The following is an 18,722-nucleotide window of genomic DNA, read 5'->3' as shown; positions in this document are numbered from 1 at the left end:
ATATATATAAATAGATAGATTCCATCTATATGCTTATGTCTCCTTAATTTTTATATATATATATATATATATATATATATATATATGTATATTTAAACCAAACTTTTACCCAGAGTTTCATCTCTGAGTGGTATTTCTGAATGCCTGGGGCTACATTTCCATCTGCATGTATTATAAGCACTTCATATCTAATATGTCCAGTAATTAACTAATTTTCCTTCTTCTATTTTATTCTCCTTACTCTTAAACAAATTAACCCCAAATGCCCAATCCTTGTAAATTGTCTAGCATGTAGAATGACATGAATACCTACCCATTGACCTAAAGGAGGAAAGAAATCTTAAGGGTCATTCTAGTTCTTCCTCATCACCCATTTTAATCTGTCAAATCTCACTGCAGCTTCTGTCTCCACTGTCTTTATCAACCTCCCTCCTTCCCCATACTAATAAGCTTCCTAACTAGTTCTCTTGTCTGAGGACTTCCCTTGTCCTACTCCTCCAATTATTCAGTTGCTAATTATCTTTCTATAAAACGCTTTAGTTACAAACTGAAGGCTGCTTTCTACTTCCTACTGGCAACAAGACAATCCCTTAGAATAGTGCACTAAGATCCTGGAACCTGGTTCTCACTTACCATTCCAACCTCAATTTATGACAGTTCGCCACTTGTCTTAGTATAATCAAACACTGCATGAAGTTATGCACATGCTTCTGTATATTCTAGCACTATAGTATGATATATCACGTTTTCAATATTGTTTGATTCACTTCAATTCTATTGTATTCTTTCCAGGCCCCTAACTACAGTAGTTCAATCACATGTGGTGACAGCCTTTGGAGTGGCTATGACCAGAGGAAACATCACTTTCTGCTAGCCCTCACTTATCCGTTTTAAAGATGGTAGGGGTGAGGGGTGGCATGGAGTGGCTATGGTCAAGGGAGGAGTGCACTAACTCTGACGTAGCCTATTATGCTGGTGCCCGCAGTGCAGATGGGTAAAATTTACTACAGATTTTCCACACAATTTATGACAGTTCCCCATTTTTTTAGTATAATCGAACATTGCATGGAGTGATGCACATATTTCTGCACATTCTTCTTGCTTTTGGAATAAGTAGCTGGAGCTTTCAAAATTCAAATAACTTTTCACCCCTAAATTGCAAATACAATTTCAAAAAGTTTGGAAAAGAAAAAAAGCCAGCCATAGTTTGCCACTCAACAGAACATATTTGTTCTTTTCTCTCTTAACATTCCTCTATGAATATACACATTCGTATAGTAAATACAAAATTTAGCATAATTTTCTCACATTTTATTTAGCTATTCCTTGTCATGTTGCAAAAAAAGGAACATCAAAAGTAACAAAATATTCTTTTGAGAAAAGAAGAAAATGGAAGAAGAAAGAATAAAACAAGGATGGGGACAAAAAAAGATATGAGTAAGGTTTAAGATGTCTACCATGATGACCTAATAGGTGAGCTTCACATTTGGGTCTCAATTTCTCCAGCAGTCAATGTGAAAACAGAAACTTTGTTATCTGATACCCAGTATCCATGTAACGTAAAAAAAAAAAAAAAGTCCTGGTAATTTCGCTCATTCTTGGAACAAATATTGTCAAAATAAATTTCTCTTGAGTTCCTCCTAAAGAGAATAGAGGGTGACATATCATCAATGTTCAGGTAGATAGATTCCTTCTTAGAGATAGTAATTTTATTTTATGTCTTTGCTCATGTTGATAATCAGAACAGGCAAGTGCCATTGCACAAATCACAGAATGATTTTTGTAAAAACCATCTTCTGGAAAATCATTTAATACTATTAAGGCACTCACCTCTTATAGTTACAATAGTGGCTGAATTGCTATCCTTTAGAAAAATGTTCTGAATATTGTTTTTCTTAAACACAGAGTTTTAAATGGTTTTAATATTTCCTACATCAAATCTTAAAACTCCAGGTTTTATATCTGACAGTTGATGCTTCCTCGGAAGGCCAGAGTTTAGGTTGAGAAGCAGAAATCCTCACTTTCTGATTATGGTTCCCTTTAAGGAAGTCTTCTAAAAATGTGGCTGGGCAGAGATGTTATAGTCTTGGGCTTTTTTCTCTTGTGGAGAATAGGATGTTATCCTAAGAGGACTAAAACATAAGCTGAATAACATACTCAGGTTCATGGAGGTTCTATCACCAGTCTTGAGTCTTCTCCAGAAATGTGGCTAGATAGAGCTGTAAATTTTGGACCTGAAGTATCAGCTTCACTGAGGAATGTTAATAATGCATACTGGTAAGAAACTTGGATGCTAAAATCTTTATTTTTCCATTTTTTGAGCATTTGAGAAGGTTTGTTAAGATAAAAGCAGTTTTAAAAATCTTGGCTTTATGTTTGTAGGGCTGTTCAGATAACTTGTTCATATGAAAGAAACATCCTTCTGACTACAACCTAGATTTATCTCACACATAACATTTTCTCTGCTGAAATGCTGAAAATACATTTTCTCTGCTGAAAAATACTATACATATCTCAAGGCAGATGTAATCATCTGATGGGAATGGTGCAGGTCTAGTGCAGTGCTTTCCAGAGATCCCCAGAGGGGAACAGGATGACTACTTGACTCTTAAATGGCTATGTCTCTACATAAAGTGGAAGATTTTTCAAAGAACCAACTTATGAATAAAGGCTTGTGGTATTGCATAGTACTGCGTGGAATATCTGGGGCAAATTTTACCCACATCTCCACTGTGGGCACCAGCATAATAGGCTACATCAGAGTTAGTTCACTCCTCTCTTAACCACAGCCACACCATGCCATTCCTCACCCCTACCATCTTTAAAATGGCTATCTGAGGTCTAGCAGAAAATGATGTTTCTTCTGGTTTAAAATCTTGTCACAGCTGCTCCAAAGGCCATCACATGTGATTTAACTAGTGTAGTCAGGGGCCTGGAAAGAGTACAGTAGGAAGGAATCTTTCAAATGATATTCAAAAGCTGACATATCATACTATATTGCTAGGTTGTCCACAAAATTTATTTTTTAATGCCTACAAAGTATTTTATAGATAAAAAAAATTTCATCATAATGTAACTATACCTTCTCTTATTTATTATTTTGATTTTTGTTATATAAATAAGACTAGAATGAACATTTTTACTCACATTTTTTTCCTTCTACTATATAAGCCACACAGTAAAGATTGGAACATAATTTATGACAATACAAAAAGCACAAACTAGCTGTTTCATATTAGAAAGAGAAAAAGCAAAATAAAAAAGTAACAGGAAAGGAAAAGGTGAAGGAATGAAGAGGAGGAAGAAAAGGAGGAGGAAGATTGAGATAAGCAACCAGAAAGTCTTCCATTGTAGGAAGGAAGGGCAGCACAAGCCTGTTCTGGTCATTATCGTAACACAGAGGCTTCATACTATCTGGCATATTCAGTAAACATTTGTTTAATAAATTAGTGAAAAATGAAAAATATAAATGACATATATCCAGTGAGCAGAACTATGTTCATGTTGGCATCCCATCAGTTCATAGCTAGATTTGGACCCATGTGAAAAAGCATATACTAGGTTCCTAATTTCTTTTAATTTGTCAAGGAGAAAGTAGAGACTTGTCCTACTTGCATTTAACCAGAACTTTCCTGATCACAAACCAACAGATATTCCTATCTCCTAAAAAACATTTTGAGTGATTGTTGCACATATTCTGAGAGTATGTGCTTGGTATAAATGATTTTGGTTTATAATATCATTTATTTCTAGATTAATGCTTTAAAATGTATTCATTTTATCTGTAATGTCTTTGTTCTTATCAGGTTTCTGCAAATATATATATATATATGAGAAACATTTATGATATACACTAGTATGTTCACGTTAAGGTGTTGACATTTTTATACAATTGTGCATTATTTAGTGACTGGGATATGTTCTGCAGATGCATCCTTAGGTGATTTTGTCTTTGTGTGAAAATCATAGTTTTATATAGGTTCTTATACAAACCTAGTGATAAAGTCTATTGCTCTGAGGCTACAAACATGTACAGTATGTTACTCTACTGGATACTGTAGGCAACAGTAACTTAGAGGCAAGTATTTGTATACGTAAACATTAAAAAAGTACAGTTAAATTTCCGTATTATAATCTTAGGGACCACCATTATATGAGGTCCATCATTGACCAAGATGTTGTTATGTGGCATACGACTCTAATTGCTGCCCACACCTTCCTGATGAAAGTATTGTGTGGTGGAGTGGGAAGCACACTGAACTGATGATATGGATTTTTGCTCCTAATTCTCTCACTAACTAGTTGGCTGACCTCAGCAAGCTACTTAAAAGTTTCAAGCTCAGTTTTCCTTCCCTGTAAAATGGAATTGTAAGGGGCCATAAAATGGAGTTGTAGGAGGCCAACCCCATTCCCAAGATTCCATTCACTTATGGGTCACACTGACACTCTGCCCATCAGCTATAAGTAAAGAATTATTTCAGTATGATGAGATTAAGTGACTGCTCATGTTTCTCTAACAGTAGGCTTGAAATACTATGAGACAGTTTTACATGGGAGGTAGGAGCAATAGGCTTTAGGGTAAAGTCCTGGTTCTTCTCTGCCACTTACTAGCATTAACCTTCCAGAGGCTCAGTTTCTCTACGTATAAAGTGAGAATAATACAAACACATAGAGTTTTTTATTAAATGAGACAGTGTAAATCCAGCCCAAAATACCACAACTGACAAGATGTACGTGCTCAGTCAAAAACATCCATTGCTAACACTGTTCCATTTACTTGGCTCCACTGAAATAACTGCTCTTCTAGTAGTACTTCTCCAAACTGATTATCAGTAGTATTGTAATTACAGTATTTAAAGGATTTTAAGGTGCCAACTTGAGCTGGCTTGTTTAAAAATAATTGGAAAGACGTGGGCTCAGGGGATCTTTAACAATTAAGCAAAAACAACCCGTGTGCTGACCTTTACCCTGTGGTTCTTTTATTTAATACACAAAGCTTTAGTTCTTTAATACTAATGTAATCCAAGCCAAATATGCTACATAACAGCTATAATAAACTTACTTGTCCCAAAGAAATTTTAATGAAAATTTGTTTCACTTTTCAGTTTGTTTTGAAACAAGATTATGGAGAAGCTCTTAATTTTGAGTTCCTATCAATAAATATTAAGTCTCCGTAGTTTTTGATCATATGTAGATTATATTAAATAAAAATAGATGAGATAAAATAATTCCTAGATTGGTGAGATAATTTTTGAAGGCTGTATAAGTTGTTATTTTATAATTTAAAAACAATTGCTTAACCATAAAAGAAAAGGGAAGGAAAAAAAAAGTCCCCAAAATGTAGGAAACCAGAGTACTTGCTTTGCTGTTAATTATAGCAGGAAATATCTGTTTGTTTATTATGACCCTGTACTTCCATAGTCACATTAACTTTCAAACAGTTTTCATTCCCTTTACCAACGATTGTCAGCCTGCCTTATGGAAACTGATCATTTGCAAGGGAGTTCAAGGAGATTACTTGCATAATTAAAGGAGTAGTAACTGGCTTGTTCCCACAACTTCAGGGTGGACCATTTGTAAACAGGCAACACTTCTAACTGTAGGACCCTCTACAGCACCTGTTAATTGGCTCACAGTAATCTGCTGGGTCAACCTACGTTAAATTATTTGATGACTCTCCAATTTTATACCAAGTGTCCTATGTTCCCATTACGTGTTTAAGAATTTCTTCTTAATGATTCTAGGTTTCATGTGAGCCTCAACTGATCTGCAGCAGGTTGTAGAAAAGTAATCACTTGTATTTCTGCTAGAAAGTTATCTGCAGGATACAGGATAAGTCATATGTTCCATAGACAAATAAGAGTCTATATGGATACATAAGTCTGTAATAACCTGCGTGTTAAAATATCGAAAATTCAACAAGCCATGGTATAGACTTCTATTAATTATAATAATTCAATTTTTAAAGTTTCTTAAAAACTAGCTTATTATTTTCTGTCTCTATAGCTCTGTCTCCTTTAGTATTTTATTATTCGATTAACTCTGAGACCCATTTTAAAAGCAATTTGAAAGGACTGCATATTGCATTTATATAACATTTTCTAATGGCCTGAAGTCACTATTAGTCAAATATTAATTTAACAAAAAGAATGGGGCTATTAAATATATATGTTTTATAGTTTCTGAATTAGAGACAAAAAGGGGGGCTGAAACTGTTGCTAAGCTCTTATATATCTGCTTACCATCACAGTGTTAAATGAAGTGTCTTTGTTTTGAAGTCCTACCTGCTTAAGCTAGTATTTAGTAGTTGGTGATGGGATTTGGTGGAGTTGAATGCAAAGAAGTAGCCAAAACTGGTTTACCAGAATCCTATCTGAGTCTGACAGAAGACCTATTCTCTCCCCATTTTGTCCACCCTCAAATTTGCCAAGCCTTGTTCGCTTTGGCTTTATTTTTAAAACACATTTCTGGTGAGTGAGGAAAGGTTTTGTACTGTGTTTTCAATGACTCACCCAAAATAACTCCATTCAACTTGTAAACGGTCCTGTTCCGAATGCAGATTGTATTTGTCCTGAGATGGGCATAAAGGAGCTGCAGAAGGGAGATTAGAGAAGGAAAACGTGTTGGGAGAGGCCCGCACAGTTTATATGTATTCAGGTTCAAGCACATACCACACTTACGTCTTTTTTCAAAGACGTGTGTGTGTGTGTGTGTGAACCGTTATAAGGTGTGTACCATTTAAAACTCTCAAAAATACATCAGTATTAGATAGATGGATGGTTCATCTAGTCACGAACCTTCGTTTTCCTGGTCTGCATAAAATATAGAAAGAGAGATTTATATGAAAGTATATTATTTCAAATATATGCATAGTGAGCTGTAATTTCCTTTTAAATTCTAAATGGCTCCAAAGAGAAAGTAATCATACATATAAACAAAAGAGCTAGAATATAATCTTAAATACTGAAGAGAAGTTGACTACATAATAGGGCAGTACTAACACTGGGAAACTCAATAATGAGATCCTTCTGTTCAGTAACGTATTGTAGAAAAATTCTTAGTATCATCTGGACTGGGTATAGACTGTGCATTTGATATGGACAGATATATCTTTTTAAAAGCTTTTATGATTCAAAACATCAGATAACTTTGAAAGTAACATTTTAGGACAGGGCTGAGAAGAAAAAGTAAAAGGATTGATCCAAACTTGAGAATTAGGCTTCACAGACAGAAAGCAAAATGTTTGTAATTCATGTGTAACTATGTTCATTAAAAAGGATTTCAAAACCTCCTTTGAGTTGTTTTATGAATTTGTGAAACAGACCAAATAGTCTATTCTGTTACATAATCTTGCTTCACTTCATTGTTGATTAAGAATAGATGAGCCATTCTTACCTGTTGCTCAGAAATACCAGAGAATTGAGCCACTAAAAAGAAAACAAACTGGCCACAAGGTTTCACTGAGAAAAGAGTACATTTAGCATTATGTGGCAAACTGAATAAATGGTGATCTGAGAATGCGTGATAAATCTGACAAGCCTTTAACATGCACAAAATCAGAAAGTATGTAAACTGATTATTTCCCAGATTGTATAAATAACTTGCAAGGCAAAATTCTAGTGGTATTAACACCTGCTTCTCCTTATATGTACTTGGGAAAATAAGAGAAATCAAAATAATGGACTATTCTACATATTAATGCTTCCTTATGAGGAAAAGTAACTAATCTAAAAATCCTTGGATTTTTGCTAATGTGGAAGAACTCTAAGAACAATCGAAGGTTTATAGGCTTTAAACATGCAATTTTGTTGCTTTAACATAAGATACAATAACCAGAGTTATTAGAGTATTAGAAATACTCTAATAATTAATAACGGCTTCAATAATAGAGGAATATATCAATGACCCCATCTAAGTCAGACTAACCAGTGTTCCTCATAGTTCAATTACATGATTTATAAATAAGTCTCTGAAAATGTTTAAGTGTTTACTCTTATTTATTAATATTTTTCTTTTGTTCTCTTTTACGCTGTTGCAAATCCCTGGAAATGTTAATGGATACACTGAGGGGCCAAAAAGAGTTCCTGCTGAAATGAATTTTAAAACTATTGGGTTTAAAAAATTAAACAATTTTAAAAAAACAAGTTTTGAAGACTTCTGAAGTCTTTAGCATTTATTGTGACTGGGCTGGGGTGGAGGAAGGGGAGGGGACATAATATGCAGTGTTTTCCATTCTTATTTTACATAGATTTTTTTTTTAATCCAGGCAATACTATCAAAATATAAAATGCTACTCTGTTCATTTAACCTGAAATTTCTACTTACCTTATACCTCTGAGCCCCCTTTTGTCTTAACAAAAGGTAAGAATTTGAAGAAATAATTGCACCTCTACCAATCTCTAATCAGATTCTAGATAATTAAGATTTTGATGCACAAAATAAAATTTTTGATTATATAAATATCATTGAAGAAACAATACCATAACTAGAACCAAAATGGCTTAGCCTACTCAATAGTAAATCTTGTTTTATAATTTTGAATATTTACAGTAATTAAACCAAGAACAATGTTTCCCTTATGATTTAGCTTTTTCATATAAAACTGCCTGATTTAACCAAAGTATATGTTTTCTGTCTTTTCCTGAACTTATGTCAATTTTAAAATATACCTGCACAAGAATAATGATAGATGCCATTTACTAGTATGAGAATTATTCCCACATAGGAAATGGATTTATTTTTGCTTTCTGCAACATAATAATTCTAATAGCTATACTGAGCACCTACATTATTTCAGGTGAGATTCACATCAATTTGGGAAGGTAGTTATCATGATTGCTATTTCAAAGATGAGAAAAGTCATGGCCCAGGGTTATTAGCTGTCTTGCTTTATATCATACAGCTAGAAAAAGAGGGAAGCATTTCAAACTTCAGTCTAACACCAAAGACCATATTTGTTTCCACTATGTCATGCTGGATGGAATTATCCACATTTAATGTAAATTTCTTTCTTTTTCCACCTTGCAAGCATCAGTGATTCAGACAATACTCTTTTTGTAGCCCTTTGCAATGTGTATTTGCAGTTGATCTACAATATAGTACTTGTTTGGAAAAAGATCATTGAAGAAACAAACATGTAGACTTTCCTCATGTGAAGTATTCATTATAGAATAAATGAAATACTTTGGGCATTTTTAAAAAATCTGTAAAAGTTGAGAAAACAATGAAAAAAACTTACTTTTCAAGGCAATGGCATGCTATTTCAAGGATTTCCTTCTCTATACTTCTATGCCCTTAACATATTCCATTAAAAAATGCCATGTAGAAGAAAACATACATTTGAGCTACTGGAGACTCATAATGTATATATTGTGTTACCTGCTGGTATTTTTCCCCCCTTATTATTTGACTCTGGTTGTTTGACTTTTTTAAAACTATAGTTCATTATTGCCTGTCATGATAATTATTTATTGTTGTGATCTGAAAGCGTATTTAAACAACTGCAAGACTAAATGAAATATAAGCATTATAGAAACAATATAAAGCAAATAAAAAAATCAATTTAAGTGTCTCTTTGAAGAACATAAAAAAAACAGAAACTACCTCAAGACGACTAATTATCCCTTGTGGGATCAGCATTTAAAAGTGTAAGGGGTGGAAGAAGAATGCTGAAGAATGCTCTGTCATCTCTCACAGTTTACAATCTGGCTAGTAAGCCAAACATACCTTCCAGGGCCAGTCATATTATTTACTGTACAATTCAGTCCTCAAATAAATGACGTAGACATGTTGTAGGTCAGGTCCCTGTGGGAAGAGATGTGACCAGAAGTGGTGGAATGGTGGAGTCAAAAAGTTTTGGCTTAGCTAGATTTGGAAAGTCATGAAGGTACTGGATAGAACAGGAATAGAGTTAAGATAGAAAGAACAGGAATGAGTTAAGAAGCAAAGACCGAGTAGGCAATAGCGATTAGATATGACAGAATTGAAGCTGGGAGCAGCAGGGGACAGGATGGGATACATGAGCCCTGGATAAAACTGTGAAGGCAGCATATTTAGTGGCACTTGATGGGCCCTTTCAATGCCTCTTCCTAGGTAGCTTCCTTTTTCACTCTTTTTCATGTTCCACACAGGCAGCGACACTCTGGCCTATTTTGGAGAGCCATTAAACTGTTAGCGTCATCCTACTACAGGACCCTGGAAGGCTGAGAAGTCCTACAGTTTCAACGAAAAGATTTGCTAGTAGTGAAATTTCAAGCCATGGAGGTATTAGCATCACTGTTCTAACTCCTCTGAAATTTGGCAATACATGTTTAAGGCTCAGCAGAATATTTTGATGGTTCTGGAAAGCTAGTCTGGATTTTGGATTTGATCTTGGGGATATTAATAAACCATTAGAAGTTACTGATTTTGGTTCAGACGAGAGAGATGTCCTGGGAATTGTAAATCTGGAGCAATGCACTACAAAAGAGATAGGAAAGAATGAAGGCAGGAAAATCAGCGTGCTATTTTAGTAGTCTATGACTTATGTGTAAATGCCTGGACAAAAACTAGGTACTATTTCATCTTCAGAGCATTCTTCATTCCAAATTTTCCAAAAGTTATGGTTTCCGGTAGCTATCAATGACAATGCACTTAATTACCTTGTAATTCGAATGCTTCCATTGGGAATTTTACTATGCTCTTGAATTTAACTTCAAATAAAAAATAATTCCTTCCTTAAAATATTACATCTATGCAAAATGTTCTTTTCAATCAGGTTAATATTTTAAAAAAGTGTTCTAATTTGTTCTCCAGCTCATAGCAAAGTACAATACTGGAAGCCTTACTTAGATGTACCGTTTACTTAGATGTTTAGTTACTTACAGTTTACTAAGCCTTACTTAGATGTAACATCTAGGGGGACATTGTTGCTTGATATGCCCGTCACATTGTGTCCGATTTTGGATAGAATTTGAGGCTTTTTGCTAATGAGAATTTAAACACAAGAAAAGGGAATGTCGAAGCTGGCTTTAAAAACAGTTCTGAACCCTGACATTTGTTTCTTGTAGCATGCTGTCTCACCAAAATCCAAGCAACTATCTCCACACAGTCCCAATTATTCTTTCTTCTATTCTCCCTCACGTAAGTCCAACCTCAATGTGAAATTTCCAGCTTAAATATCCTTTCACAATTCATTTTCATTCATAACACAACCACGATAAATAACTTTAAGTGTAAAAGTAGTACTCCAGGAAGCCTGGTCTTTTGCAGTTTTGACATTTTGGCAACACCAATCAAGCACCTCTCTTTCCGTCCTTACCCCAATTCCTTGGACACTAAATGGTCTACATTCAGGCGATTCCTCCAACTCTACGTTTCAGGGCGCCCAAGTACACACTTGTTTTCTCGCGGGGGCGTTTTTTGAGACTTGGCCTCCCCACTTTCTTTCTATTTTTGGGTGAGGGAGGAGGAGTGGAGAGAAGGAAAGATTATTAACAAACAAACAAATCTCTCCCATTCCGCGGGCAGCAATAGCGGGCTGGCCCGCTCGGCTCGGCGCTGGGCGCGCCCCGCCCCGCCGCGCCCCGCGCGCCCCGCGCGCCCCGCGCGCCCCCGGCCGGAAGGGGGCGTGGGCCGCCGCCGAGGGAAGGCGCGCAGACGCGCAGCGGCCGGCCAGCCCGGGGAGCGTCAGGCGGGGGGTGGGGAGTAGGGGCCGTGCCGGCGCTCGGCTCCCAGCCGCGCTCCCTCGGGCCACTCGCGCTCCCGCGCCGCGCCCCGCCGGCTTCATGTGAAGCGCCGGCCCTCCGCCCCTTCCCTCCCCTTCCTTCCCTCCCTCCCTCCCTCCCTGTCCCCTCCTCCTCCTCCTCCTCCGGCGCCCGCTTCTGCTCCCCGGGGCTCCCTGCCCGGCCGGGCGCTGACAGCAAGGGCGGGGGTCCCCGCCGCCGCCGTGTCTCGCGCAGGGTCCGGCTGGGGTAGCGGAGCCCCCCGTGCGGCCATGGACCGGCCCCTGACCGGGTCGGCGGAGGCGGAGGAGGAACTGGAGTGGCAAGTGGCGAGTCGCAGGAGGAAGGCCTGGGCCAAGTGCCGCAGCTCCTGGCAAGCGTCGGAGACGGAGGATCTGTCCACAGAAGCGACGACGCAGGACGAGGACGAGGACGAGGAGGAGGACCTCCCCGGCGCGCAGCTGCCGGCAGCGGCGGGAAGAGGTCGGTGCGCCCCGCCGGGCTGCGGGGGGAGGCTGGCGGGCTGCGGAGAGTCTCGTGCGCCCTGGCTCCCGCCGCATGTTCTGGGAGAGCCTCGGGCACTGTAGGCCGAGGGGAGAGGGGACGCTTCCGACCTTGAAACGCGCGCGCTGGACGAGGCGTCCCCAGAGTCAGCAGAGCCCACTGGGTGCCATCCATTTCTCTGCCAAGGGACACTGAGACGTGTCGCTTAGGCTGCATTTGCCGTGGTAGATTTTCCTCTTTGGGAGCGTCCAGGGTGACCCCCGCCGTCGGAGGGCTCCTGGTCCGTAACGTGCTGTCCCCTCGCTCTACCCCTCCAGGAAACGTGCCCAACGAGAAGATCGCGATATGGCTCAAGGACTGCCGGTGAGTGCTCCCTCTGCCGCCCGCGTCCCGGGGGAGATCCGTGCGGACTGGACGCTCGAGCAGAGCCGCTCGGGCCGCGTCCCTGTGGGTCCCGCGACCGTTGTATAAGATACAAACCGGAAAGTGAGCCGGCGGATAGCTTCCTCCTCTAAGTGATTAGAAATGGAAGTGCTGTGACCGCTGATTATTTGGTGACCGTGTTGACTTCACAGTTGGGACTTCAGCTGCCCGCACATGGTGTTAGCATCAGAGATCAGAAATCCAAAACAGATAATCATGACATATTGTTTGTTCTGTTTTTATTTGAAAGACTTATCACGTTTTACAGGATATTTTATTTTGCTTTAGTTTTGACATCTGTATAACTGGCACGGAATCATTTTCCTTTCAAATGTATTTGTAGACGAGTTTAATTTACCTAACTACACTAAATGAGCTTTAATTTTATTCCTGTTTGGGGAGCTATTAAAACTAGCTAAGTTTGTACTTGTAGTTTACTTCTTGAACATGGAATTGTCAGATGGCACTGGAATTCTTAGGGAATAGAACTTTAAAAGCATTCAGACTGCATAAATCTGTTTAATTACATGCTTTGGCAACTGGTACAAAAATGTTTGATAAAATACAGAGGAGATGAATCACATTGCAAGTAAATCTGACTACAGCAAAATGTGCTAATCAAGAATGTAGCGTTTAAACTTTTGTTGGTGTTTGCTATTGAGCATATTTTTGCCTTCTCAATTTATGCTTTCTTAATATTTTCTTCAAGTGCTAGAGTTAGGATCGTTTGTTTTGTTTTGTTGTGGAAAGTGATTCTTATTATATGCCAGTTTGCCCCCTCTAAACACAGAATATTGGCTACCATGATATTAATGCCCTGTTTTGATTCATCAAGTGGAACCTATTGAACACTCTTCATTACAGAACTCATACCCTTTATTGAAAGAGTCATAGACCCTTCTGAAACATTGTGAAATATATGGAGTAACTTCTCTTTAAAGATGCACAGAGGCAAATACAGTGCTTGAAGTCCTTGGACCCCATATTTAGAATCTAGCTGTAAATCAATCTCCTGGTTTTCAGAGAAACCTTAGATATTAGGTACTCCACTCAAAGTATGGATCAAGAAATTGTATTAATATACTGCTGGTTCATTTAATTGTCAAATACCAAAATAGTCTACAATTTAAAAGCTTGAAATTTAAATATACATGTTCAGGACCTTTTGGGAGAGATCTGATGATACTCGTATCTTTCAAGTTTCCTCTTAGAAATGTGTCTAAGAAGTTGTTTTGTTACTTTTACTTAAGTCTTTTAAAGCCTCCCGTCTGACTCTTTATATAAATACAGTATTGGCTTACTTTAGGTTTCTTAAAATAGGCTTAGCATTACAAATACATTTATAGTGTTTCATTGTTTAAATTCAAGTGCATATTCAAGAGAATCTTAAAAATTAGGAACAAGAGAATTATGCTATATTTTAATGGTGTATAGGACTTAAAATTGTGTAAGAGATCATATCAAGTAGACAGTAAATAAGTGCATCTTTTTTGAGATAAATGCAGTAGGACATTTATCCCCAGGACACAGTCAATCCCTTACAATTTCAAGAAATTTTGTTGCCAATACTGATTTATATGGGCAGGTTCCGTAGTCTGCTGCTCTTTCTCTCCTGGATTTCCTTCTTGTTCTTAAAATTGCACGTATTTACACAAGAGTGGCATTCATTTGTATCCAGGAAAGCTAGAACAAGTAGTTTTTTAAGGCTGGCTGTATTATCACAGCTTTGACTTAGGATATGTTGCAACTGTATTTTTACTTTAAATAACAACTCAAGTTTCTTCCCAGAGTTGGACATCTGTGTATTTTGTTTATTATGTACAAATGACCTGAAGATAGTATTTTACCCACTTGATAAGTTCTCAGATAGTCTTTGCTTTTTAGTGCCGTCCATATCCTGAATAAAGATACCATGTTTTCTTTTCTTAAGGGAGTCTTTATTTTGATAACCATTGGGGGTGGGGGGGACTAAATAAAAACTTATTGAATTAACAATTAAGAAATGATAGAGATTTTGCTAGAATTTGGAAGGGAGCAAATATAAAAGTGAGATATTTATTTTTGAAGGAGAATTCCTGTTATTCTGCTTATTTGCCATTTTCTGTAGTGCATTGACCAGTAAAGACATCTGTGGACAAAGTAAAACAATGTTTACATCTAAGAAAGTGCCTTCAGGGAAGAATGGTTTCTTAAAGACATTCATTAGAATTTTATTAAAATATATACAAAAGTCAGCTTAAAGATTTTATTAATATATTTATAGTACTTGCTTGTGATTTCTTTTGCATTTCAAAAGCACTGATTTTTAAAGAGCTGCCATTGCTGGTGTACTTGTGGAAAGTTCTAACATTTAATCAGCATTTCAGTAACATTTCTTTGAAACTGATATTTTCATAATTGATCCCATGTCTCGTGAATTTTTAACAGATATGAATTGTTACTGAAGAAAGGTTTGTATCACAAAACAGACCTTCCGAAATAATGTGTTTCTTACTGTAACTTACTTTTGAGAGAATTGTGTTTATTTTTGTATTTGAAAAAAAGAAATTTCTGTCATCTGTATTTGAACTACAAGAATGAAAAAATTTTAGCAATGGCTAATCTTAATGTTGATTCTCAAGTCACCTTTTTAGTAATTTTCAAAGTAAAATGAAGAATATGTGTATTTTTTAGCTTGAAAACAAAGCAAATTATAAGCCTCTACATTTATGTAAAGAAAAAGGTAGTTGTTGGGGTAAGGGAGGCACTAGGTGAAACTTTGAACTGCTAGTGATAGATTAACAGATGAGGTTTAAGGAAACTGTTGACCCTCATTTTCAACTATTCTTTACTTTTTAATTTTATTAAGTTTAAGTTATCTGTGGCTGAAGATTTGCTTTCTTCTAATCGTGTTTTCTTTTTTGATGGAAGGGGTTGAGAGCAACAGACATTTTCTTAATGCTTTTCTTGTCAGTCATTCTCTTTTTTGCAAAGAAAAATGCCAATTTACATCATTTGTCATTGCCATTCTTGCTCCTAATTATTGGCACATCAGACATGATTAAATCATTCCTGCTGAACTGACTCGATGATAGGTATTTGCTTAGTTAGTGAATATTACTTATGTAACCCACTTGCATTCCTTGTCTGTTTTAGGGGGAGAGTTTTAACTGTGATTAGAAGCTTATTTAGCTAGAACTGTTTAAGTAAGGCTGTGTAATGACAACTTTCCAGATAGACTTTCACAAGACTAAGGCTAGTATGTTTATATGGTTTCAGTACACCTTTGGGAGCCTCGCTGGATGAACAAAGCAGTAATACACTCAAGGGTAAGAGAAGGTTGCCTTTCTAAATTTGTTCTTTATGACAGTTCTACTTCTTTGTCCTCTGGGTGAAAGTATATATATATGAGTTATGAAAGTGATATTCATGGTTGTAATATATGCTGTTCTGAGCTAGAAGCCAAAGGGAAATACCTTGTTATAAACTGTAAAACAGTAGTAAGTTTAAGCAAATTGCCTAGCCTTTTCACAAGGTGAAACTTAACATCTTTATTGTCCAGTTAGATATTATAAAGGCTAATTAATTATAAAAATATGTTATGCAAATATAAGGAAAATACTGAGTGAACAAAAGTTGAGTCAACTTTAGTGCAGCATTTCTTTGCTTACATTAACTGAAATTGCCACACCTGAAATTTTACCACCTGTTCAAAACAGAATTCTAAAGTTCAAAGTACAACAAGCATGTGCAGGTAGAGGCAAGGCATATAACGAGCATTTACAGTGTCCGGAAAATCCAGCTCCTGACTTAATATAAGATGGTTAAGAATAATATTTGCTCCAGGATCTGGTTTTCCATGAAACTCTTGGTATGTAGTCTAATTGAACATCTTCAAAAATCTAAGTTTGAAACAGCCTGTAGGTTGGCTTCTGAGAACTTTTTGTTGCTGGAAATGTGGTTTCTTTATGTTAAAGTAAAAGCTTTTACCTGCTTCTTGAAGTTATATAATCAGAATAATGTCTGAGTACATTCAAGTCTGAAACATTTTACTGTATAAGATATTTTGCTGGGTGAATTTAAGTAAAGCAGTGTTTTTATATGAGAGTCAGGAAGAAAAGAACACCAGGATGAGTTTTCAAATGTTTCTTTCAGGTGTGCTTGTGAGAAATGGAGGAAGTTTTGAAGATGATTTGTCATTGGGAGCTGAAGGTATGTTTGTTTGGAAGAACTGTATTTTTGTATAGTTTTCAAATTTAAAAAAATGAGAAAGTTCAATGCTTTCAGGTTTATGATCCTCAAGCTAAATTTAAAGGTCTTGAAAATGGCTCAAGCACATTTTACATTACCTTTCTATGTTAGTAACTAGTCATAGTCTGTAGAATACATATAGGGATGACTCTGAAAAACCATTGTGAAGTGTTCATCTATCTTTCTTGGACTAAATGCTTAAAAGAACAGTTTGTAACAAACTATGGTAATATAACTTAGGGAAGAATTGTCCTGAAGAAGGAAGGACGCTTAAATATTTATACATGGGAAAACGAAATTGAAGCTTATTTTTAGCGCAGAATAGACTTATGTCATACTTACAGCTGCAGCTTGTCTTTCTCTTTGCATTTAAGTATCTCCTGTCTTTTCCTCTTTTTTCTGATTTTTAGAAGATTAAAGGAGAAAGACAAAATAGCAGAGTTAATAGAATTTCATTAGAAATGATGCTGGGGTTTATTCCAGAAAGCATTAGATTTTAAAAAGTGTGTTATGCTATTTAAAAAATTTTTACAGGTTATATAATGTTTTCCAGTAGATTTGTAATAAAGCTTTATCATATATAAAATTAAAGATTTTAAATTATTGGTATTTTAAAAGGTATTTTGTAGCTCATTGATCAAATTGAATAGATTATTCATAGCTGTATAGTTCAATTATTTATGTGTACTTTTTTTTTTAAAAAAAGCAAGGATTTTAAAAAATCTTTAAAACTTATAAGTTGATGAATAGTGAATTTATACATTGAATTTAATATCCTTGGTTTTTTTTGCTCTTTTAAATGTATCTGTAAGGTAAATTACTTATTTAGAACCTTCTAATATTTAAAACTCTGAAACATGAATATATTAATTCTTATTATTTCTGTTTGTACGTTTTCAAACTCTATAAAGAGCTTAAAGTTACTGCTTTCCAGTCAGTACAGTGAAACATGCTGTCAATCCCTTATTAAAATGTACTTTAATATTATTGTAACTAGCACTTTTCATATTTGCCTTGGTAGTTTGATAATATTGAATGATTTTTTTTGGAAACCAGAACCTAAAAAGGAGTCTTATAGAAGAGTAAAGCTATTATGTTGTTTAACTGAAAATTATTTCAAGGCTATTTCCATTAATTAAATAATTACTGAGTGCTATGAGTGAGGCACCTTTCTGGTGGAAGTACAAAGAAACAAAATAGCATGACTTTACAGGTCAGAAATGAAAAGCGATTGAAGTATGCTGAAATAGATATGTTTATAATTAAATTTCTTTATATTTGTCTATAAAGGTTAAATGATGTAAATTTAACTCTAAACATTAACACTTATCTGTTTAGAACTTTAAAGTTCTATTATAAAGTTGAAAGGCAATTTTTAAAAGAAAAGTTATGTTGAAATAAGTAGTTTTCAAGTTGTATGAGGGGAAAAATCAGTTATAACCTTAAAAAAACCCACATTAGAAATTGACGTATACTATTGCCACACTTCAATCATGTTTTCCTCTTAAGATATTCTTCATTAATAGCTTTTAAATATAATAATTAGCACCACATATATGCTATATAACTTCCTCATTACTTATTTTTAACTGTTAAAGAAAGTTAATTGGTTAACTATATATTTTTTTATTATTTTAAGTGCTAAGGAGAGTAGTTAACGTTGCCAAAACAACCCTTCAAAAGCTCCTGGCCCTGTTCTTATCTATCTGTATATCACTTTTCATACTGCAGATGTAATGGACCAAGATAAGTGTTTAATATATTGGGCATTTAATTGTAATATTGCAGGTAATTTGATTTTTTGATAATTGTATCATAGTATAGTCCTACTAACAATTGTGCTCAACATTTATTGTTTTTATT

At 36.1% G+C, this 18,722-nt stretch overlaps 1 protein-coding gene and 1 long non-coding RNA gene across 6 annotated transcripts in view; one reads left to right on the top strand and one right to left on the bottom strand.

Annotated features, from left to right (window-relative positions):
* LOC141584576 (uncharacterized) overlaps positions 1–11,540 on the bottom strand; it is a 162,409-nt gene extending 150,869 nt beyond the window's left edge. For all 3 annotated transcript variants that reach the window (XR_012517692.1, XR_012517690.1, XR_012517691.1), the window contains exons 1-2: positions 11,300–11,540; positions 6,513–6,591 (exon numbers count right to left, since the gene is read on the bottom strand). This is a non-coding gene — a long non-coding RNA (uncharacterized LOC141584576). The remainder of the gene's footprint in view (positions 1–6,512; positions 6,592–11,299) is intronic.
* A 94-nt stretch (positions 11,541–11,634) lies between these two features.
* The window catches only part of ITPRID2 (ITPR interacting domain containing 2), a 38,664-nt gene continuing 31,576 nt past the window's right edge, over positions 11,635–18,722 (top strand). For 2 of the 3 annotated variants that reach the window (XM_003921803.4, XM_003921802.3), the window contains exons 1-4: positions 11,635–12,185; positions 12,524–12,569; positions 15,888–15,937; positions 16,764–16,820. In XM_003921803.4, coding sequence (XP_003921852.3) covers positions 11,975–12,185; positions 12,524–12,569; positions 15,888–15,937; positions 16,764–16,820 — 364 coding nt within the window. In that variant the 5' untranslated portion in view covers positions 11,635–11,974. The remainder of the gene's footprint in view (positions 12,186–12,523; positions 12,570–15,887; positions 15,938–16,763; positions 16,821–18,722) is intronic. The other variant, XM_074399386.1, reaches the window with a different exon arrangement.

This window comes from Saimiri boliviensis, chromosome 5, assembly GCF_048565385.1.
Source record: "Saimiri boliviensis isolate mSaiBol1 chromosome 5, mSaiBol1.pri, whole genome shotgun sequence".
NCBI classification, from domain to species: Eukaryota; Metazoa; Chordata; class Mammalia; order Primates; family Cebidae; genus Saimiri; species Saimiri boliviensis.
The sequence above is the reverse complement of the archived record's forward strand: the minus strand, read 5'-3'. Positions and strand labels throughout refer to the sequence as shown.